This window comes from Melanerpes formicivorus, unplaced genomic scaffold (genome assembly GCF_026170545.1).
Source record: "Melanerpes formicivorus ecotype bairdi unplaced genomic scaffold, bMelFor1.0.p_v2 SCAF_84, whole genome shotgun sequence".
Classification (NCBI taxonomy): Eukaryota; Metazoa; Chordata; class Aves; order Piciformes; family Picidae; genus Melanerpes; species Melanerpes formicivorus.
The window spans coordinates 2403089-2425767 of NW_027142436.1; the positions used below are offsets into that span (position 1 = coordinate 2403089).

Sequence of the window (22679 nt, forward strand, 5' to 3'; positions counted from 1 at the left end):
ACTGGACACAATACTCATGATGTGGCCCTACCAAATTTGCATACATGTGCTTAGGTCTGCTTAGGTACCTTTGGCACAAGGTCAGTGCAGAATGTGACAGATCTTGTATTCTCTGCAGCCTCAGATTTTCCACCTGTCTCCATATCAGAAGTGAGCATATGACAAATGAATGGTGTGATGGGGGAAGAGAGCTCTCCACTTTCCCATGGAAGGACTACTACTTGACCATAAAAAGAGGATGCAGGCTACTTGTGGCCAAGAAAAGGAAAGAAAGTGCCAGTTGGTGCTGTAGCCAGTGTCTGGGACACTCACTAGGGAAGGGATTTCTCTAGGTTTGGGTTTTCCATTCAACTGTCTTTTGTATTTTGCATGAAATCTCCATTGACTCAACTGTGTAAACCACTGTCCAGAGACCAGTGACTCTCAGTTGTCATCTGCTGGCAGTGTAGAGGATGATCTGTCTTGCAGGGCTTATGTCATTTGGATGGGCTGGTCCTTAGCTAATTTTCCATTTCAAGGTGCTGTTTTAAAGAGGTGAATCCTCTTCTTGTTTTCCAGTACAAAGCTATCAACTTGGAGTCAATAAGGCAGGAAGATGGCAGCAGTTCATGGGAGATGTCAAGTCTGAAACCTATTCCAAATGTACAGCAGTCAATGAAGACATTGTGCACTGAAAGCAGCACCTCGTCCTGAGGCACCAATTTGATGTACTTGCAAATCATGTTGCAGTTATAAGCCACAGCTGGCAATGACCCACTTTTTTATTGCATACAATGTTACTCAGCTGATTTGTGCTAGTCACAGAGCAAAAGTCTGGCATTTTAACTAGCTGTAAATATTTATGAGTTAAATGCAATTCTTGCTAATATTACAGCACTGTTACATGAGGAGGTTAGCCACAAAGGGTGAGATAGACTAGACTAGACTAGACTAGACTAGAATTAACCAGGTTGGAAGAGACCTTCAAGATCATTGTGTCCAACCCATCAACCAATCCAACCCACCTAAACAACTAAACCATGGCACCAAGCACCCCATCAAGTCTCCTCCTGAACACCTCCAGTGATGGTGACTCCACCACCTCCCCAGGCAGCCCATTCCAATGGGCAATCACTCTCTCTGTATAGAACTTCTTCCTAACCTTCAGCCTAAACCTCCCCTGGTGCAGCCTGAGACTCTGTCCTCTTGTTCTGGGAGAAGAGACCAACATCCATCTAGCTACAACCTCCCTTCAGGTAGTTGTAGAGAGCAAGAAGGTCACCCCTGAGTCTCCTCTTCTCCAGGCTAAACAACCCCAGCTCCCTCAGCCTCTCCTCACAGGGCTGTGCTCCAGACCCCTCCCCAGCTTTGTTGCCCTTCTCTGGACACCTTCCAACAAGTCAACATCTTTCCTAAACTGAGGGGCCCAGAACTGGACACAGGACTCAAGGTGTGGCCTAACCAGTGCAGTGTACAGGGCAGAATGACCTCCTTGCTCGTGCTGGCCACACTGTTCCTGATCCATGCCAGGATGCCTTGACCTTCTTGACCACCTGAGCACACTGCTGGCTCATGTTCAGTCTACTATCAACCACTACCCCCAGGTCCCTCTCTACCTGGCTGCTCTCCAGCCACTCTGACCCCAGCCTGTAGCACTGCATGGGGTCGTTGCAGCCAATGTGCAGAACCTGGCACTTGGATGTCTGAAATGGGACCCAGCAGCTATAGGGCCACAAATGCATTAGGTAGCCAAGAAGCATGCAAGACTGTGGCCATGAATATAATTCCATTGACATGAGCATTCAGTGAATTTGTAATATCTGTATTGTGGTAGAGCTTAGAAGGACCAACTGCCAATTAAGGCATCAATGACTAGGCTGCACAGACTCATGGAATAGAAAGACAGTCCCTGAAGTGAAGGCAGCTAGAATAGAATAGAATAGAATAGAATAGAATAGAATAGAATAGAATAGAATAGAATAGAATAGAATAGAATAGAATAGAATAGAAGTAGAGTAGAGTAGAGTAGAGTAGAGTAGAGTAGAGTAGAGTAGAGTAGAATTATCCAGGTTGGAAGAGACCCTCAATAACATGGGAAATAATGACACTGCTCATGAAACTAAGATGTAGCAAAATCTGTTCATAAAATACATCAGAATGTGTCCAGTCCACTTAAATATGTTTACAAGAAATGATATTTCTATCAGAAAGTGCTCATAAAAGACTGAACTCTGCATCTTTTGCCTGAGTGCTATAAGGGGAGAAGCTTCCAAGTGTTCCACTGGCTCTGTTAGAACAGCTGGCTCCTCGGCAGGGCTATGCTGGCTGCATTTGTCATGCTGGGAACATTCAGCATCCCTGAGTCCTCTTAGTTTTGCTGCCCCCAAAAAGACAAAAGTGAAATACTCTGCCAAATAGAAATAATCAACCTGGAATGCATTCCCACTCTTTCACAAGGACACAGCAAACAATAGCAAATAAGGAATAAATCAAGGAAACACAGGTGGTAGGGGAAATGATCCTTCACTGGCTGTTTCATACAGCAAATGGATGCAAAAAGATGGGGAGTTTGGAAGATTTGCTCAGTAGGCAGGGGGAGGCCATTCTGCCTGAATATTTTTTTGTCAATTATCACACAGTAATCTGAGATGTATTTGTCACATTTATTCCACTCACTGAACTGATTAAAAAGGCAGCATTTCCAGGAATGTAGCTTTGGATTAAACAGAGACCTGCACAGATAGGAGTAATTTCATATTGCCACCGAAAAAGATGTGCATAATGTGTCATAACAGAATGAGATTTGCATCTTATTTACAACCTCAGTACCACTACATTCAAAACACCTTTTTTTTTTTTTGGAATCACTTATGTTTTGTCAATTTCTGGCCCTGTTGGAGGTCAGGTGAGAGTCTTGTTAGCATTTGCTGTACCGTGAATTATAGTTGAGTAAACTGACTGGCCTCTTTTTCTGAGTTTCACTCCACTTTTAGGATGGAATGGAATGGAATGGAATGGAATGGAATGGAATGGAATGGAATAGAATAGAATAGAATAGAATAGAATAGAATAGAATAGAATAGAATAGAATAGAATAGAATAGAATAGACTGGGATGGGATGGGATGGGATGGGATGGGATGGGATGGAATAGAATAGAATAGAATAGAATAGAATAGAATAGAATAGAATGGGATGGGATGGGATAGAATAGAATAGAATAGAATAGAATAGAATAGAATAGAATAGAATAGAATAGAATAGAATAGAATAGAATAGAATAGAATGGGATGGGATGGGATGGGATGGGATGGGATGGGATGGGATGGGATGGGATGGGAGAAGAGAATAGAATAATAAATAGAATTAACCAGGTTGGAAGAGACCTTTGAGATCACTGAGTCCACCCTATCACCCAACACTATCTAATCAACTCAACCATGGCACCAAGCACCCCATCAAGTCTCTTTTTCTCATTAAACACAGTAAGAAACTAAACATAGTAAGAAAAGTAATAATTAAAGTAAGGATTTTTTTTTAAGAATCCCTTCTCAGGCTGGACCATCCATTCTTCCCGTGGATGACTGAGATGTGGAAGTGTTTAAACACTCCAGCAGTGGATTATCCACTTCCTTGCTAGAAAGCACAGGAAGTTTCAAGTATGATGGTTAAGGTGTGTAGGATGGTTAAGGTGTGTAGGAGTTGACTCACCATCCCCTTAACTCTTACCATTTCACATGTAAGCTAGACAACTTCCAAGGAGTATTGCGGGGAAAAGGAATAATAAATAAAAAACACCTTTGTGTTTACTAGCTAAACTCAGAGAAACTAAGACGCAAGCATCATTAACTGAGACTCAGTGTGACTGTTTGAGGCTGTGCCTTTAAGAAAGGGAAAGTGCTGGGACACTGTGGCTGAATGTTTTGGTGAAGACAATGAAAACATCGATATTCTAAACGAATTTCATTGGTAGATTGGTAGAATGCAGTTTTAAGTTTTAGCGCATGTGGTGGTTTAGGCTGGGTGCTGGCCCGGATGCCACTGCATAGACCACACCTGGGAGGTCCCAAGGGGTGGGCCTAGCCCAGGGGGTGGTCACAGACAGGTATTCCAATCCCATAATGCCCTGCGCCCCTATAAAATGTCCATGTGGGGTCTCCACTTTCTCTTTTGTCCCCAGCTGCAGGCTAGGTAAAATGGCATGAGCCGCCGCCCTTGGGCCTGCTCAGGCCCGAGGCTGGGTTGGGGGGAGGAAAGAGCCCTGGGGGGCTTTGGGTGTACCTCCAGGGGGGGATGGGATGTTCTTGGGCATGTTGTGGGATCTCTCTCTTTGTCGCGGTGCTTGTGGTTCTCTGTAAAGCTTTCATTGGTGTTTGTTTTTAAATTGTTTTCCTATTTAACCTTTCCATCACTTTTGCAATCCCTTTGTCTGAGTCGTTTCTGCCCGTGGTGGGGAGGGGGATTGCCCCAACCCATTACATTTTGGTGCCCAACGTGGGGCTGGCTGCTGTGCCCCCTCTGCAGATCGATTGCAAAAGATGGAGAGTTTAAACTTAGTTCTGGGCGTTGGTTTGGGTTTGCAAGTTGGGGGCTCAAGTTTTCTTGCCGGGGTGACTGTGTGAACTCCTGTGGACTGCAGAAGGACTCCTGGTGCGTGGCTGATGACATGGAAGTCCCTCCTGTTGCTTGGGAACAGCGAGGGGTGGCTCTTTCTGTGACTTCTGCCCAGGGTGGCTTAAGAATGCTCAGGTAGTCTAAGAAGGCGAGACCTGCTTCCTCCTCCTTGTTCTCTGTGGAGTGATGAGCGGCAGGGAGCGGAGCGGAGGAGGGGGCAGCGGCAAGAAGAGAGGGGTCGGCCTGCAGCCGCTGCGGAGGATGGCCACCCTGGTGAGCGGGCAAGCGACGGCTTCCAAAACCCAAGGGGGTGGAGGTGACTTGGACTCTGCATCGTGGTGACAGAGACGGCGGGGGCCAGGCCGGCTGTGTTCAAATGGCGGCGGCAGCGCCACCGCCTGTGCTGGACTGCATTCAAGCATTGGCGACAGCTCTAAATCTTTCCCTGGTGTTTTCGGACATGCTCCGAGAATGGCGCCAAGCACCTGGCTCCGCCTCTTCTCTTCTCAGCGAGTTGTGCTGCAGCCGCCCCCTCTGCCGGGGGAGGGCTGTGATTCGGATGCAGTGATGCCTCGGTACGCCCAGTGGGTGGGCAATGTGCCTGTGATGTGCCTGCGATGTGCCTGCGATGTGCATTTGTGTAGCTTCGGACCGCGGCTGGAAGCGGTCGGCTGAGGCTCCCTGGAGGGATGGAGGAAAGCGGTTGTTGCTCCGACCGGCTTGCCGCAGGGGTGGAAAAAAGCCACTGAGTAACTGTAAAAGCAAACAAAGGCTCGGCTGAGAAGTTGTGAGGTATTGCCAGGTGACCAAAATGTCCCAACGAGTCCACAAGGAATTCACACTGTAGGAGAATGACTCTGTGTCACTGGGAGGTTCCATCATATGAGGAAGAAGAACTGCAATGGACTGGTACTTGAGCCTGAATGAGAGACTTGTGTGGAAAGACGCCCAGATGAAGACCTGGACTGCTGCTAGACATGTCATCAGAACAGTTCTAATTTGATGATATGTTCTGGGTGCAGGGATTATGGTATGGAATAAGGGGTGGCGTGTGGTGGTTTAGGCTGGGTGCTGGCCCGGATGCCACTGCATAGACCACACCTGGGAGGTCACAAGGGGTGGGCCCAGCCCAGGGGGTGGTCACAGGCAGGTATTTCAATCCCATAATGCCCTGCTCCCCTATAAAATGCCCATGCAGGGTCTTCACTTCCTTTTTCGTCCCCAGCTGCAGCCTAGGTAAAATGGCGTGAGCCGCCTCCCTTGGGCCTGCCCAGGCCCAAGGCTGGGTTGGGGGGGGAGGAAAGAGCCCTGGGGGGGGTGGGTTTGGGTGTACCCCCAGGTGGGGATGGGATGTTCTTGGGCATGTTCTAGGATCTCTCTCTTTGTCACGGTGCTTGTGGTTCTCTGTAAAGCTTTCATTGGTGTTTGTTTTTAAATTGATTTTCTACTTAAACTTTCCATCACTTTTGCAATCCCTTTGGCTGAGTCGTTGTTTCTGCCCTGTGGTGGGGAGGGGGTTTGCCCCAACCCATTACAGCGCAGCTGGAGTTTTTTCTCAGTTCACTCCTTTCTGTCTCCCTTCCAGCTTGGCTGCTTCTGGGCTCCTTGCCAGAGCGACCTTGAACAGATAAGCAACTAATCCTACTAATAGGCCTACTAGAATTCTGCTTTATTAATAACTGCCCTTTTCTCTCTTTCTAACCCTCTTTGGGAAAAAAGGGAGGTAGGGGGAGAGAAGGGGGTACAGGGGCAGGGGGAGCCCTCCTCTGTCCGGAGGAGGGAATTTCATTCCTGTATTTTTGGTTTTTTTTCCTTGCTGTATATTTCTGTGTATATATTGTAAATACTGTATATTGTGTATATATATATAACCTGCAGTTCATTTTTGCTTGTAAATATAGCATTCCTTTTGCTTCTCCAGCTGAGTTAGCTGTGGTTTTTTCCTCTTTGTGGGGGGGGAGAAAGCTACGCCTTCTCTCTCAACCCACTACACTCAGACACAATCAAGGTAAACCAGTTGAACTTCACCCCAGCTATGGTTTACAGTACAAGAGTTGACCCTACACCCATGGTGAGATTAGGCTGTGTAACCTCACTTAGAATACTGCTTTTATTTGGGGAAAGAATGGGTATTCAGTAAAGAAATCCATGAAAAAGCTCTAACCAGAAGCCAGGGTTTCCAGGGCTTTAGTTAAGCAAAGCAGATAGCGTATTGACAGGGAAGGCTCTGAGATGTCAGAGTGGCTGGAGAGCTCCCAAACAGAAAGGGACCTGGGGGTGCTGATTGACAGCTGCCTAAACATGAGCCAGCAGTGTGCCCAGGTGACCAAGAAGGCCAATGGCATCCTGGCCTGCATTAGGAATAGTGTGGCCAGCAGGAGCAGGGAAGTCATTGTGCCCCTGTACTCTGCATTGGTTAGGACACACCTTGAGTCCTGTGTCCAGTTCTGGGCCCCTCAGTTTAAGAAGGACATTGAAACACTTGAATGTGTCCAGAGAAGGGCAAGAAGGCTGGGGAGAGGCCTTGAGCACAGCCCTCTGAGGAGAGGCTGAGGGAGCTGGGGTTGCTTAGCCTGGAGAAGGCTGAGGGGAAACCTTCTTGCTGTCTACAACTCCCTGAAGGGAGGTTGTAGCCAAGTGGGGGTTGGTCTCTTCTCCCAGGCAACCAGCACCAGAACAAGAGGACACAGTCTCAAGCTGTGCCAGCAGAGGTTTAGGCTGGAGGTGAGGAGAAAGTTCTTCACAGAGAGAGTTGTTAGCCATTGGGATGTGCTGTCCAGGGAGGTGGTGGAGTCCCCATCCTTGGAGGTGTTCAAGAGGGGATTGGATGTGGCACTTGGTGCCATGGTCTAGTCATGAGGTCTGTGGTGACAGGTTGGACTTGATGATCTTTGAGGTCTCTTCCAGCCCTGGGGATTCTGTGATTCTGTGTGATTCTGTCATGTTCAGCATGCATCCAACAGTGAGCTGCTTAGTTACAAGAATGTATTCATTTACAGTATTTTTTCCCCCAAAGTAATTTTATTAATCCCCAGTCAGCAGCACAATGGTAATTTTCCAGTCTCAGAGCAAGGAACAAGTTCTCAAAGATGCAAGGGATTCATCATTCTATTTCCATGCACAAAACTCCTGACTTTGTGATTGCAAGGATCTTTATAAACAATGCCTACAGGGCTGTGGCTAAAGGTGATGGGGGAAAAACCCACACTTGGCACTTCATGAAGAGCCACTTTCAGGGCTGGGGGTGAGAGACAGGAACCTGTGAAAAATGCAGCCAGCTGTGCTGCTGGCCAGCCTTGGCTCTTCCCACAAATACCACACCTTTTACATTCCTGACTCTCCCCATTGTAATCCTGCTGACTTGCTACACTGAGATTTCTTGTCATACTCGTGATTTCTTCTAAATATACATGGCTCATGCTGAGGTCTGCTGCTGGACTACTAATTGGCAGGCCCTCAGTGGGTGCTGATCATGTCCTGTCATTCAGATGTTGCGTGCAGGAGGAATCACTGTGTATATTTTCAGTGGGTATCATAGTATCATAGTATCAGTCAGGGTTGGAAGGGACCACAAGGATCATCTAGTTCCAACCCCCCTGCCATGGGCAGGGACACCCCACACTACATCAGCCTGCCCAGAGCCTCAGCCAGCCTGGGCTTAAACACCTCCAAGGACAGGGCCTCAAACACTTCCCTGGACAACCCATTCCAGGGCTTCACCACTCTCATGGGGAAGAACTTCCTCCTCACCTCCAGCCTGAATCTCCCCACCTCCAGCTTCATTCCATTCCCCCTACTCCTATCACTACCTGAGATCCTGAGCAGTCCCTCCCCAGCCTTCCTGTAGCCCCCTTCAGATACTGGAAGGCCACAATGAGATCACCTGGGAGCCTTCTCTTCTCCAGACTGAACAGCCCCAACTCCTTCAGTCTGTCCTCACAGGAGAGGTAAATGAAAACAAGAGGCTTGGGTCAGTGCTGTGAGATACTAACCTTTGAGGGATAGCTCTAAGGCACTGCTTGTCATTCCCAGGGGGACTTCATATTCAGGAAAGCAGTGAGAAGCCCTGTGCTTTAACTTGCCTGAGGACTCTACTGTTGGATTCACAAATACTCATTTGGACTTTTTAACCACGTGTGAAACTAACAAGTTAAAGCCCAAAAGGTCTCCTCAGAAATGCGAGCTTCAGTTTACTTTCTCAGCCACACACTACAAAACACCTCAGCTGTCCACCTCACTGCCTCTCACACACCTACCCACAGTATCACAGTATCACAGTATAACTATGGTTGGAAGAGACCTCGAGGATCATTGAGTCCAACCTGTCACCACAGACCCCATGACTAGACCATGGCACCAAGTGCCACATCCAATCCCCTCTTGAACACCTCCAGGGATGGTGACTCCACCACCTCCCTGGGCAGCACATTCCAATGATGAATGACTCTCTCAGTGAAGAACTTTCTCCTCACCTCCAGCCTAAACTTCCCCTGGCACAGCTTCAGACTGTGTCCTCTTGTTCTGGTGCTGGTTGCCTGGGAGAAGAGACCAACCCCTTCCTGGCTACAACCACCTTTCAGGTAGTTGTAGAGGACAATGAGGTCTCCCCTGAGCCTTCTCTTCTCCAGGCTAAACAACCCCAGCTCCCTCAGCCTCTCCTCACAGGGCTGCGCTCAAGGCCTCTCTCCAGCCTTGTCCTTCTCTGGACACCTTCAAGTGTCTCAATGTCCTTCTTAATCTCAGGGGCCCAGAACTGGACACAGGACTCAAGGTGTGGCCTAACCAATGCAGAGTACAGGGGCACAATGACTTCCCTGCTCCTGCTGGCCACACTCTTCCTGATGCAGGCCAGGATGCCAGTGGCCTTCTTGGTCACCTGGGCACACTGCTGGTTCATGTTTAGGCAGCTGTCAATCAGCACCCCCAGGTCCCTCTTTGGGAGCTCTCCAGCCACTCTGACCCCAGCCTGTAGCTCTGCATGGGGTTGCCGTGACCCTGCCTCTTCCCCATGGCCTTGATGAAACTCTTAGAAATTAAATGTTCTGTGATGAGCTCACCTCATAAGGACTTGCCTGGAAAATACTAAGAGCCCTTTTGAAAGGACTCCTGCCACCTCTGTTCTCCTGGATCCTGGAATCATTTGCTTAAGTCTCTGATGATCCTATCTAAGGCTGATCACATGAGAAAGGGAGACTCTCACCAAACAGCATTTGAACCTAACACTTCCATCTCAGGCACTATACTGGCTTCAGAAGAGATAGAAATAGGAAAATGGGACATGAACATCTGTTAGAGACAGACTCTTTTACTGTCATGCTTAAATTGATCTGCAAGAGGCTGGCACTGCACCCTCTACTGTTCATCAAGGCCTGGAGGGGACTGGATGCCTTGCTGCTGACTCCCAGTAGTGAAGACAGACATGGGTTTCTTGGGCAGGTTGTTGCCTCTCCACTCTGTAGCTATTCTGGCAGTGAGCAGAAGTGGACAAACCTTCAGGATGAAGCAGTGCTCCAGAGAATCACCTCTACCATCACAACTCCTCATTCTGCCCAACTGATTCGCCCCCCACCCCCCTCAGGGAAACCTGCTGCATGTGTATAGGGCATCCCATCCTGGAGTGCACATGCCTTGAAGAGCCTGCCAGGCCTGTGCAGTTGCTGGGACACAGAGCTAGAGATGTTTAATAACCATTCCCTCAGCTGCTGATCAAATGAGAAATGGGCTGCTCTGCTGCTGCTTTTCTAGGGCTTTTGCTCTCAGGTCCCTCCCGCTGCCTGTCAGTGACTAGAGCAGCAGCACTCACTTGTTTTCATCTGTGGTGCCTAAAATGATGAGGGCCATGCCCATGCACAGGTGCTCATGCCTGCAATGTTCAGCATCTTAGTTTATAGCTACTCTCACAAAGACATGAATTGAGAGCACTGTCACTCTTACTACATAAAATCCTTTGAATAAGGTGTGTGTGTGGTTGGGATCTTTTAATGTGGAAGTCCTGGCAGTGAAATCTTCCATGTGGGACTATTGTCAGTGTCCCTGCTCCATGGGCTGGGCAGTGACCTTCGTGGAATGGTAGTTGCACACTTGCTCACAGAGCATACACAGGCTCCTGGATACCACCACAAAACTAATGACAAAGGTTTCCTTTTCAATGTTAGGAAGAAGTTCACAGTATCACAGTATCACTAAGGTTGGAAGAGACCTCAAAGATCATCAAGTCCAACCTATCAACACAGACCCCATGACTAGACCATGGCACCAAGTGCCACATCCAATCCCCTCTTGAACACCTCCAGGGACGGTGACTCCACCACCTCCCTGGGCAGCACACTCCAATGGCGAATGACTTGTTCGGTGAAGAACTTTATCCTCAAGTCTGAACCTCCCCTGGCACAGCTTGAGACTGTGTTCTCTTGTTCTGGTGCTGGTTGCCTGGGAGAAGAGACCAACCCCTTCCTGGCTACAATCACCTTCCAGGTAGTTGTAGAGGGCAATGAGGTCACCCCTGAGCCTCCTCTTCTCCAGAAAGAGAGATTGGCCATTGGAATGTGCTGCCCAGGGAGGTGGTGGAGTCACCATCACTGGAGGTGTTTAAGAAGAGCCTGGATGAGGCACTTGGTGCCATGGTTTAGTTGATTAGATGGTGTTGGGTGATAGGTTGATCTCAAAGTTCTATTTCAACCTGGTTAATTCTGTTCTATTCCTCTCCTCTCCTCTCCTCTCCTCTCCTCTCCTCTCCTCTCCCCTCCCCTCCCCTCCCCTCCCCTGTAACTTGTTCTACCTGTTCCCTTTCTGAAGCTGCAGTACCCTGCTGCCTGTGCACTGTGTTATGCAGCCACCTACAGGGCCTGCTGCCTGCACCAAAAAAGACTGCAGGAAAGTATAAGCTCTGCTGACCCTTAGTGGCTGCAGCACTGTGGGAATGCTTTTACAAATCCAGGACAGATGTTCTGGTGCTGTTATGCCGGGGGGGGTGTATTTTGGGGGGAGGGAAGGTACTGACTAACCTGCTGAGGGGAACAATTGAGGAAGCACTGCAGCAGAGGATCTGGGTGTCATAGAGGAGAATGCACGTGACCTTGAGATTTTATGGCAGTTCCACAGAGGAAAAGCAGTATCTTTTATCTAGTAAGTACCTTACATCTTACAACTGCCACTCTGAAGTGAAGGCAAGTCATTGCCTGGCAAAGAAAGAAGGGAATTAAAAAGCTTTAGGCAAAAGGCAAAATGATTTGAAGGCCACCACGTAGTTCTGACAGGTAGGAGTGATTCTGGGAGCTGCATCTCTGGCTAGATAATAAAGACAACCCCTTGGACTGATGAGACTTCACCTGGAGTATCAGACACAACCTTGGCTTTCAAAGATCAGGAAATGGGGATTGGAACATGCAAAGAAGGCCTCCAAGTGATCAGAGGAACTGAAATACTGTTTGAAAAGAGGAAGATCCAGCAAGACAGCATCCAAGAGGATATGCAGTATTTCACCCAGTAAAAAATTACATCACAGAGGCCAACAACAGAGAGGGATAAAAGTCACATGGTTGCAAGGCCAGATGAGCCTAAATTACCTAAAGCTCTTGGGCTGGAAAGTCAGTGTGTTTTGAACACTAAGAGCTGCTGTCTGAAATGCCAGGAGGTAGGAGCTGTGTTAACATGCAGGTTGATCCATGAGGCAGTGGTCAGCACCAGCACTCCCAGCTCTGCTTTCCTACGTTGGTGGTGCTTTTCAGATCTGTCCAAGTTGTGTCCTGACAAGTCATGACTGCAGTGTCTTTGCCCTCGTGTACCTTGCACTGCAGGGGCAGCAGAGGTCTGCGAGAGGCTCTTACACATCTCCTTTAGATCTGAATACTGTCCTTGGATTTTACTTCACAGTTAACTTACACAACACTTCCTGGAACAATTTTTCAGAGGCAAGTGTGTTGGAGACGACATGTGTGTTTTCATTCTTCCTTCACAGAATCAATAAGGTTGGAAAAGACCTCAGAGGTCATCAAGTCCAACCTGTCAGCCAACACCTCAGGACTACTAAACCATGGCACCAAGTGGCACGTCCAATCCCCTTTTGAACGCTTCCAGGGTTGACAAATCCACCACCTCCCTGGGCAGCACATCCCAATGGCCAATATCTCTTTCTAGAAAGAACTTTCTCCTCACCTCCAGCCTAATCTTTCCCTGGTGCAGCTTGAGACTGTGTCCTCTTGTTCTGGTGCTGGTTGCCTGGGAGAAGAGACCAACCCCCACCTGGCTACAACCTCCCTTCAGGGAGTTGTAGAGAGCAAGAAGGTCTCCCCTGAGCCTCCTCTTCTCCAGGCTAAGCAACCCCAGCTCCCTCAGCCTCTCCTCACAGGGCTGTGCTCTAAACCCCTCCCCAGCTTTGTTGCCCTTCTCTGGACACGCTCCAGCAACTCAGCATCTTTCCTAAACTGAGGGGCTCAGAACTGGACACAGGATTCAAGTGTGGCCTAAGCAGTGCTGAGCACAGGGCAGAATGACCTCCCTGCTCCTGCTGGCCACACTGTTCCTGATGCAGGCCAGGATGCCATTGGCCCTTTTGGCCACCTGGGCACACTGCAGGCTCATGTTCAGCCTACCATCAACCAGCACCCCCAGGTCCCTTTCTGCCTGGCTGCTCTCTAACCACTCTGACCCCAGCCTGTAGCACTGCATGGGGTTGATGTGGCCAAAGTGCAGCATTTGACAGCCTCCCAGCTTGTCCCAGCTCCCGCAAACTCCTGAACCTGGCACTCTCTCGCACTTGATGTAATGATTCCTATCAGCACACAAACAGGGACCACAACGCAGTTTTTACCCCCATGGCTCACGCGCTTGATCCAAGCCCTGTGACGGGTTCCAGCAGACCTGTACTGCGTGTTTCACAGCCAAACACAAGGGTGTTTGCCAGCAAACCAGCTCTGCTGCGGCTCTCCGGGCCCCGCGCCGCTCCGCTCTCCGCTCTCCCTCGTCTCAAACCGCGCGGCCGCGCTCCGCCGCCACGGGAGGTCTGCGGCGCCGCCTGGCGGCCAGGAGAGGCCGCGTGGGGCGGGGAGCTCCGCCTGGCTCCCGCCCCCCTCTTCGAGGAGTGGCCGCAGCTCAGAAGGGGCGGGCGGGACCAGGGCCGGGGCTGGCTGTGCCGTGCCGGGGGCGGGCGGGACCAGGGCCGGGGCTGGCTGTGCCGTGCCGGGGGCGGGTCGGCTGGGAGGTGCCCCGCTTGCCTGCAGTGTGGTTGGGACGTTGTCTCGCCTGGGCTGCGCCTGCTGCTCCCGGCAGCGGATGCCTCCTCGGGTAAGGGCGGGGAGCAGGATCCCCTCTTCTCGTGGCCTCAGGTCATCCAGAGCAGCCGGGGGCCGACCCTGGCCCTAGAGAGCCCCACGGGGTTTGGGGTGCGCGCAGCTCCCGACGCCTCGGCCTCCGCAGCCGTCGCTGCCGGGCAGGGCTCGCTCCCCTCTCGATAGCCGCCGAGGGAGCCCGGGCTCCTCCTTGTCCCGGGCCCGCCCCGCCTCCTCGCCCCGGTGGGGCGGGGCCTCTGCTGCGCTCGCTGGCTGCTGCCCGGCCCGCCTGGCTCCCGTGCCGAGGTACCGGCGTGCAGCCGCCGCCGGCGCGAGGTGTTCCGCGGCTCGGTGCCCGCCCGTCCTAGGGGAAACCTCTCCCGTCCTCTCGTCCCGCAGGGAGGCGGCCGGCGGGGTCTGCGAGGGACAGCAGCCGGACGATGCTGCTGCCTGCCTGGGAAATGTGTCTGTACGGTGTCCTCACCGTGGGCTCTCACTTCTATGCTTTCTATGAAGCGCACCAAATGTCTCAGAGTAAGTCTGTGATGTGGGCTCCTGCGGCGCTCCCCGCCCGTGGCTGGCCGGGTACCTGGCTTGACTCCGCTTTGGCTTGTTTTGTGCTTTGCTCTTCTGCAAGGGGCCCCTGTGCTCCTCCTGCCTGCAAACCAGCCTCCTGCGAGGAAGCAGCGGCAGCTAGGTATCAGCTGGGCAGAGAGCTTTGTCCCAGGGCTCTTGTGCCTCGAGTGCTGGGGAGACACTTGACGGTGGTGTCCTAGCACTCAGTTTTTAGGGAAGAGGTGAAGGACACTTCTGAAGCTTAGCTACTCAGATGAGGGAAGCTCAGGAAAGTCGTATTTAACTGGAGTTTTTCCTGGCTACTTCCCTGTAGCCCCGTGGGGGTGGGTGGTTCGACGGCAGCTGTGCCTCCCGATGGATCGTGCTTACTGGGATTGAACCTGCAGAGGCTGCGCTGCCCGCAGCTCTGGGGCTCTTGTGCTAGTTTGTGGGCTCAAAGCAGTGGCTGGGCTGTCCTTACAGCTTCGGGGTCAGTTTGTTTGCGGGCACCTACCTGTGCCTTTTTGGTAGCTGTATGGTGGCTTGTTTTGGTTCAGCGAGTCTGTGAGGCAGGGGAGGGATGAGCACATCAGCATTCTAAAGCAAATGAAGGTGGTATTATTTAGTAACAGTATAGATAGTTATGGAGACTCATTAGGAAAAGATGTATTGCATCTTGTTAGGCTTTAACCAGCAAAGTGTTCTGTATTAATGCCCCTGGCTGGCTCTGAGAAGAGCTGAAGGGAAGAACAGGAGTGCCATAAAGACACTTGCAGGGTAGTACAGGTACAGGGCTGAGTACCCCATGTACAGCATGTGTTCTGAAGAGATGGGAAAAGGCTACATGGAAGCATGCTCTGGAACAGCTTCTCTTGAGTGGCTTTGGCTTGCTCTGGTCCCTGTTGGGTCTGTGTCTCTAGTGGGAGAAACCAGGCAGCCCTGAAAGAGGGGAAATGAGAATTAGTGCAGGTCCTGTGTGGTAACAGCTTGCCTGTTGTCTGTTATTGATGCTGTTGAAGGGGGAATCAAAGCATAGGTTCTGGGCAATCATGGGCTTTGACTTTGCCCTTTGTGGCCTTGTTGAGCTGGTCACCAGGTGAGCAGTGACATGGTGATGTGTCCTTCCCTGACTCAATGTCCCTCACCTGCAGAGGCAGCATGGGGACATGTTGCTCCTGAGCAGCAGAGGCCACATCCATGACTTCCCTGCTTTTGTTTCTATGTTATTAGCAGAGGTTTGTTTTCTTTGCAGAGTATGAAGCTGCAATGGACAGAAGGTTTGGGCTGGAACCAGGAACTCTATTTTGGGGGCTCAAAAAGGTAGGATGAGTGACCAGCATCTTTTATTTCATTAAACTAATAAGAGTATTAGCACTCCTTTACCACAAAACAAACCCCAGCCAATTCTCTCCCTGACTTGCTTTTGACCTCACAGCACAAGGAGTGCTTGCTTGTGGAAGTACTTTGGTGTTTAGGCCCATCATCTCATGACAGTGAAGGACCCCTGACATCAGAAAGCCATAAAGTACTTGTGCAGATGAAGTTCTAGTGGGGTTTTGTATGAGCCTCTCAGGCTCCCAGCTGACCCCACTCACCTCACTTAGATAGAATCCCCATGGCACAGGAGTCTCCAGCTGACCTGACTTCATCAGATCTCCCTCACTTAGGCCCAGTATAGAAACAGGGAGGGAAGCTTTGCTGCTTCAAGGTGCCTGTTCACCCAAGCTCCTGGTTTTCTATGGCAGAGCAGAGTTACACTCTGAATCCCTCAGAAGAGGTGAGGGGCACAGGCAGGGAAGGTAGTGCTTTGTTTCTCTGTGGTCATTCTTAGGAGCCCTTTGTTTCATAAAGGGCTGTTCAAAGTTGGGGGGGAAAAATGTCTAAACTTTGCATTAGTGGAGTACAGTCAAACATGGTTTTGGCTTTTTTCCCAAAGGGAAAAAAAATCCTCAAGTTTGAGAGGATCAGAGCAAGCAGAGGTGTGAGTTTGTTAGGTTTGAAGAGAGGGTCAAGAACAGTAGACTAATCTGTTTCCTGAGCAGCTTTCTGGCAGGGAACCAATGCAAAGATATGTTGAACTGGGAAGTCATGAGAAGTGGGACCCTTGTTCCAGGCTGCATCTCTGGAATCACCAGCCTGTTGCCTGTGCCCTGGGGAGAAGATGTAAGTGGGTGCCTCCCTGCCAGCTTTACAGTTAGAAAACTCCTGTAGGGAAACCCAGCAATTGCTTCTTGGCCGTGTTTAGTGTTAGCATGGAGTTTAGGAGTCCTGACACTATCTAAAGCTCTTTCTGTATTTCATCCCATTGGAAGCTCAGGTGGAGCTGTTGGAGCCCACTGCTGTGATCAAAATGTGTTGCTGAATGTTGAGTCCTGTGGTGTTTGGTATCAGACCCTGGTGTGTTATGGAGCTGTTTCCTTGTCCTGTAAGAGCATGTGTTGATGGCCAGATACACATACTGACCAGTTCCCTTGGTGCCCCAGGACCCCATGGACTTTGAATGGAGCTACTGGATTGAGTGGGGAAGAGAGCGCATATTGTGGCTTCTGGCTGGTCACCTGCTGGTGTCACAAGTGTGCAGGCTCTTGGTGGAGAAGGTGTGTATGGCTTTTCTTCATGTTTCTGTGGGTTTGTTTATTCTGGGCATGGGAGATTCAGCACTGAGGTGACTGAGTGAAGGAAATCCCACACTGGGAGTGGGTTTGTAGCTATGCACAGATGAGAGCAAGTAGGTCAGTTGCCTTAGGTCTGCGCTTGGAGACTTCATCCTCCAACCCTTGAAAGCTGGCGTTTTCTTGTGTCATTTGGCACAAAAGAAGGGTGTAGATACTCCTTTCCAAGACTGTAAATTGATGACTAAGTGGGCTTTGTCATGAGGCTGAATGACTGCATGATTTTAGGAAACGACTAGCATGTGGTGTCACACCTGCTAGCTTGAGGAAGAAAAGGAGGCAGTTCTTCCCCAGAGCAGGGAGACTCTGGATATCACACATACAGAAACCTTTTTCATCTTACAGAATCATAGAATCACCCAAGTTGGAAGGGACCTCTAAAGGTCATCTAGTCCAACCCCCCTGCAGTGAGCAAGAACATCCTCAACTGGATCGGATTGTCCAGAGCCCTGTTGAGCAGGCATGGGGCCTCAACCTCCTCTGTGCAATCTGTTCCAGTGCTCAGCCTCCCTCATTGTGAAGTACTTTTTCTTGACATCCATCCTTCATGGATACAGCTGTCTTTCCCTGTATTGTTTTCTGTGGGTTTTAACCTTGTTGACTGTAACTGTTTCTACTACAGGCCCTGTGTGGGAGAGTGCTGATACTGAGTGCTTTTTTGCCCTTTCTTTTGCAGTAATCTAAAAGCTGTTCTGTTTTTCTAACAGTATAAACCATGGTGCTTGATGGTTTATGGCATGGCTGCCTGCTGGTTGTTACTGGGAATCAAAGGCTTTGCTCTCATTGTGTTACATGCAGCCATTTCGTTTGCTGTGGCTCAGTTTCAGCTGTCCCTCCTGACGTGGTTGTGCTCTCTCGTCTTGCTGGCCACGTTACGCATACCAGCTGTGGAAGAAGCCAAGGTAATGCCAGAAAGGCTCATTAAATGTCAAAGTATGGAGGTGTTTGTTCACTGTGGTAGCTATCTTTATGATAAAGTACTCTGCCTGCAGTTGATGTAAGCAGAGGTTGGCTTAGGCAGCAGAGCTGCAGTGACTTATCATAGAATCAGTAAGGTTGGACCTCAGAGGTCATCAAGTCCAACCTGTCACCCAACACCTCATGACTAACTAAACCATGGCTTCAGGTGCCACATCCAATCCTCTCTTGAACACCTCCAGGGATGGTGACTCCACCACCTCCCTGGGCAGCACATTCCAACTCCACAACAACAACTCCAACAACAGCTCCAGCCATCACTGGAGGTGTTCAGGAGGAGACTTGACAGGGTGCGTGGTTGCATAGGTTAGTTGGTTGGGTGGTGTTGGATGATAGGTTAGACATGATGATCTTGAAGGTCTTTTCCAACCTGGTCTGGTCTATTCCATATTCTATTCCATGGCCAATTACTCTTTCTGTGAAGAACTTTCTCCTCACCTCCAGCCTAAACTTCCCCTGGCACAGATTGAGAGCTGGAGCTTCTTCTGTTTCTCAGCTGTGCTGGCTGGTCCATTGAGATGGAAGTGTGTGCCTGAGTAAGTGGCTTTCAGCAGTGCTGAAGTATGAGCATCCTTTACTAGTGCTCTAGGAAATGCTTTTTTCCCCCCTTCTCATTTGGAGCTTTAAAGGTATCAATTTAAGGTGCTGGTTTTTGGGTTCATATCCAAGAGTTGCTTATTCAAGCTGACTGTGCCTTATTGGTGACTGCAGACTTCTGCGTGGAAAGGGAGACTCTTTCTCCAAGACTTTGATTTGTACCACACAAGTGGCTTGCTAACTAGGTGCTGCAAGCTCAGTTTTACTCTTTCTCTAATGGCTTTTGCTGGGTAAAAGCTGTGACAAAATAGCCTTGTTCTATTTAATTGTCTAAGGGGAAGAACTGAACATAAGCTGTGAGACTTGTTGCCTTCAGGGGGAGGGCAGAGGGAAGATGAGTGGTTAGAGTCTCCATGGTGTGGATAGGTTTGTGTGTTGAGAGGAAGAATTGGCCCACTGCTATACAAAAGCAGTCACCCAAACTACATTTGCTGATACTCCCTTTTTTTTGTCTTTTTGTGGTTGGAAACAGGTATCAAACTCAAAGGCTGAGTAACATCTTCCCAGTTTTGAGCTTTCTCAGGAGTGACTGCTTCTCTTCAGATCCAGACTGCAGCCCTAGCAGTCCCTTGGCTGTCAGTAGTGTAGCTAGCTGGTTTAGATACTGCATTACTGGACCAAATCTAAGGAGCATAATGGCATTCCTGTAAGAAAAGCTCTCCTTCTATCAGTCCTCCAGAAGCCAGTACTTCTGAAACCAAGCTGTCTATGCTGGTTGCAGTACTTCTGGTGGCCTCTTCTCCAACAGCCAGTGCTTACTGTTTGCGTTAAGTAGTGCTTTTCACTTCACTTGCTTTCTTCTGCTGGTGGACCTGCAAGTTAGGATCTGGGTGGACACAGCTGTGCAGCCATATAGATGACTCAGCATTGCACCATTCTGACCTGACCTTTTGTCTTGCAGAGAAAGTGGTATGACACTGAAAATGAGTATTACCTGCTGCTCTTTACCGTGTCTGTGCGCTGCCTCTTCTGCACCAGCTTCAGCCTGGAGTACTGCTGGCATGGACCTGCCCAGAAGTCATCTCATTCATTCTTGTGGATGCTGGCATATGTGTTTTATTACCCAATGTTCCACAATGGGCCTCTGATGAATTTTGATGAGTTCAGCAAGCAGGTAACAGTAGTTCCTAACATCACAGAGTTACAGATTATGTTTTCTTCCTCTTTTGTTTTGGTGCATGTTTGTCTCAGGTGAACTGCATGAAGAGCTATGGAATCATAGACTGGTATGGGATGGAAGGGACCTTAATGATTATCTAGTGATCATCTAGTTCCAACAACCCTCTGCCATGAGCAGGAATGCATTCCACTAGATGGGGTTGCTCTAAGCCCCATCTAACCTGGCCTTGAACAATTCCAGGGATGAGGCAACTGCAGCTTCTCTGGTCAACCTGTTCCAGTGTGTCACCACCCTTGGAGATAAAGGTCATCCTAACATCTAATCTAAATCTACCCTCTTTCACTTGAAAATAGTTACATCTTGTCCTATTGCTTCTCTTCCTGATGTGAAGAGTCCTTCCTCATCTTTCCTTTAAGTCCTGAAAGGGCCAATGGCATCCTGGCCTGCATCAGGAACAGTGTGGCCAGCAGGAGCAGGGAGGTCATTCTGCCCCTGTACACTGCACTGGTTAGGCCACACCTCGAGTCCTGTGTCCAGTTCTGGGCCCCTCAGTTTAGGAAAGATGTTGACTTGTTGGAAGGTGTCCAGAGAAGGGCAACAAAGCTGGGGAGGGGTTTGGAGCACAGCCCTGTGAGGAGAGGCTGCGGGAGCTGGGGTTGCTTAGCCTGGAGAAGAGGAGACTCAGGGGAGACCTCCTTGCTCTCTACAACTCCCTGAAGGGAGGTTGTAGCCAGGAGCGGGTTGGTCTTTTCTCCCAGGCAGCCAGCACCAGAACAAGAGGACACAGTCTCAAGCTGTGGCAGGGGAGGTTTAGGCTGGATGTTAGGAAGAAATTCTTCCCAGCAAGAGAGATTGGCCTTTGGAATGTGCTGCCCAGGGAGGTGGTGGAGTCACCATCACTGGAGGTGTTTAGGAAGAGAACTGTTGGGGTGGTTGGTGCCATGGTTTAGTTGATTAGACGATGTTGGCTGATAGGTTGGACTTGATGATCTCAAAGATCTCCTCCAACCTGGTTTATTCTAGTCTAGTCTAATGGGATGCTTGTATTGGTAGTACATTGTCATTTAAATAAGCACAGACCTGTTTGGTTAAAACCATGAAGAAGATGGAACAGACTGAACAACAATGTGTTTCTTGTTGGTGTTGAGCAGAGGATGTTGCCTTGACATGTGAAGTTGAAGGATTTTGAAGTTCGCAGTGTCTAGCAGTTGATTCAATGTGAACAATACTAAGTGTTTATTGCTGCTACCAGTGCAGACCACCTGCAGAACCTATTAACTGAAGCCCAGACTGAGCTGAGGCTCCTGCTGAGCACATTGGAAAGAAGTAGTACTGAAGATGGAGACAGTCTGCTGTGTGGCTTGAAGATTGTAATGCAATGCTGGCAATTGGCATCCCTTGCTGGGCAAAAATGAAAGTGATGCTTCTTCCACGGCCTTGTAGAATTTCTGGCTTGAAGAAGGGTATAGCATCTCTAGTCATGGGTTTGAAGGGCTGTTGTGCAGATCCCCGTGAGTAAATGGTAGTCTCCAAGTGTAATGGTTTGAATCAGAGCAATCTGACCCAGCAGGTTAACTTGTCTATTTTCCCAACACAGAAGTGAGGGATAAGTAACACACAAATTGGGGATTGAGACAAAAAGATGTGAGATAAGAGTAGAGTGTACTGAGCAAAATCAGATAAACATAGTACAAAATGCAGAACTACCTTAGCCTGCTTGTAGAAAAAGCACTGGGACAAAGTGTGGCAATGCCAGCGACGAGCAGTGTGAGCAGTCTGGCAGTGCAGGCCTAGAGCCTGACATGGTGGTAGGCCATGCTCAGCATAAGTGCAGAGCCAGCTAGCAGTGTAGCAAAGCAGTGCTGTGCCTGCAGCATGTAACTAGAACAGGGCACTGGTAGCTGTAAACATGGACAGTTATCTTGGGACACCAGGACCTGCACCTGCATCAACAGCCTCGTTGTGTCGTTAGTAGTTGGACCAATAATCTCTAACAGTGCCATGTGTGGTCACTCAGAGGGAACCAATGAAGCCATGCCAACGAGGCTCCCCGAGTTTATGTAAGTTGTAGCAGTTCCCTTCCTTTCCCTTCTTCTTCTTTGCTTTACTTTACTGTGCTGTACTCGCACCATAGGCCTGCAACACTGGAACAATAAAGGAACAATACTCGATCATATTAGTCAGCCATATTGACTCCAATCTCCATCACCCCCATAACAAAGCAGAAGCAAGCAAACCAAAAACCCAAGGCAGAAAACCACTCCTCCATCCCTCCTTGTCCTGACACCATCCCAGCAGAAAAACACCAGTACCCAAGAACCTGGAATCCAGAAGCAGCAACTGGAACAGGAAGCCTCCTGTGTTGCAGTCTGAACTTCAAGCCCCATCCTACTTTGCTCCAGTCAGCCATTTTTTTTTGAAGCTGGCATGACTACAGCATAGTATGAGTGACAGCAACAGGTTCAGTTCAATCCATGATCCCAAGCTTTCACCTTGGTGCTGCAAATGTATGTTCAAAATGAGTGTCCTGCATTTGTAAGTCAGCAGAGGTAGCTGCATAGAATAGAATAGACCAGGTTGGAAGAGACCTTCAAGATCATCATGTCCAGCCTATCATCCAACACCATCTAATCAACTAAACCTTGGCACCAAGCACCCTATCAAGTCTCCTTCTGAACACCTCCAGTGATGGTGACTCCACCATCTCCTCAGGCAGCCCATTCCAATGGGCAATCACTCTCTCTGTGTAGAACTTCCTCCTAATCTCCAGCCTAAACCTCCCCTGGTGCAGCCTGAGACTGTGTCCTCTTGTTCTGGTGCTGGTTGCCTGGGAGAAGAGACCAACCCCCATCTGGCTACAACCTCCCTTCAGGTAGTTGTAGAGAGCAATATGGTCACT

At 49.5% G+C, this 22679-nt stretch overlaps 1 protein-coding gene across 4 annotated transcripts in view; it reads left to right on the forward strand.

Annotated features, from left to right (window-relative positions):
* HHAT (hedgehog acyltransferase) overlaps positions 1–22679 on the forward strand; it is a 272236-nt gene that overhangs the window by 52433 nt on the left and 197124 nt on the right. For 3 of the 4 annotated variants that reach the window (XM_068165116.1, XM_068165117.1, XM_068165115.1), the window contains exons 1-6: positions 13800–13874; positions 14258–14392; positions 15666–15733; positions 16897–17010; positions 17793–17987; positions 19562–19774. In XM_068165116.1, the coding sequence (XP_068021217.1) occupies positions 14299–14392; positions 15666–15733; positions 16897–17010; positions 17793–17987; positions 19562–19774 (684 nt within the window). In that variant the 5' untranslated portion in view covers positions 13800–13874; positions 14258–14298. Of the gene's footprint in view, positions 1–13799; positions 13875–14257; positions 14393–15665; positions 15734–16896; positions 17011–17792; positions 17988–19561; positions 19775–22679 lie in introns of those variants that run through there. The other variant, XM_068165118.1, reaches the window with a different exon arrangement.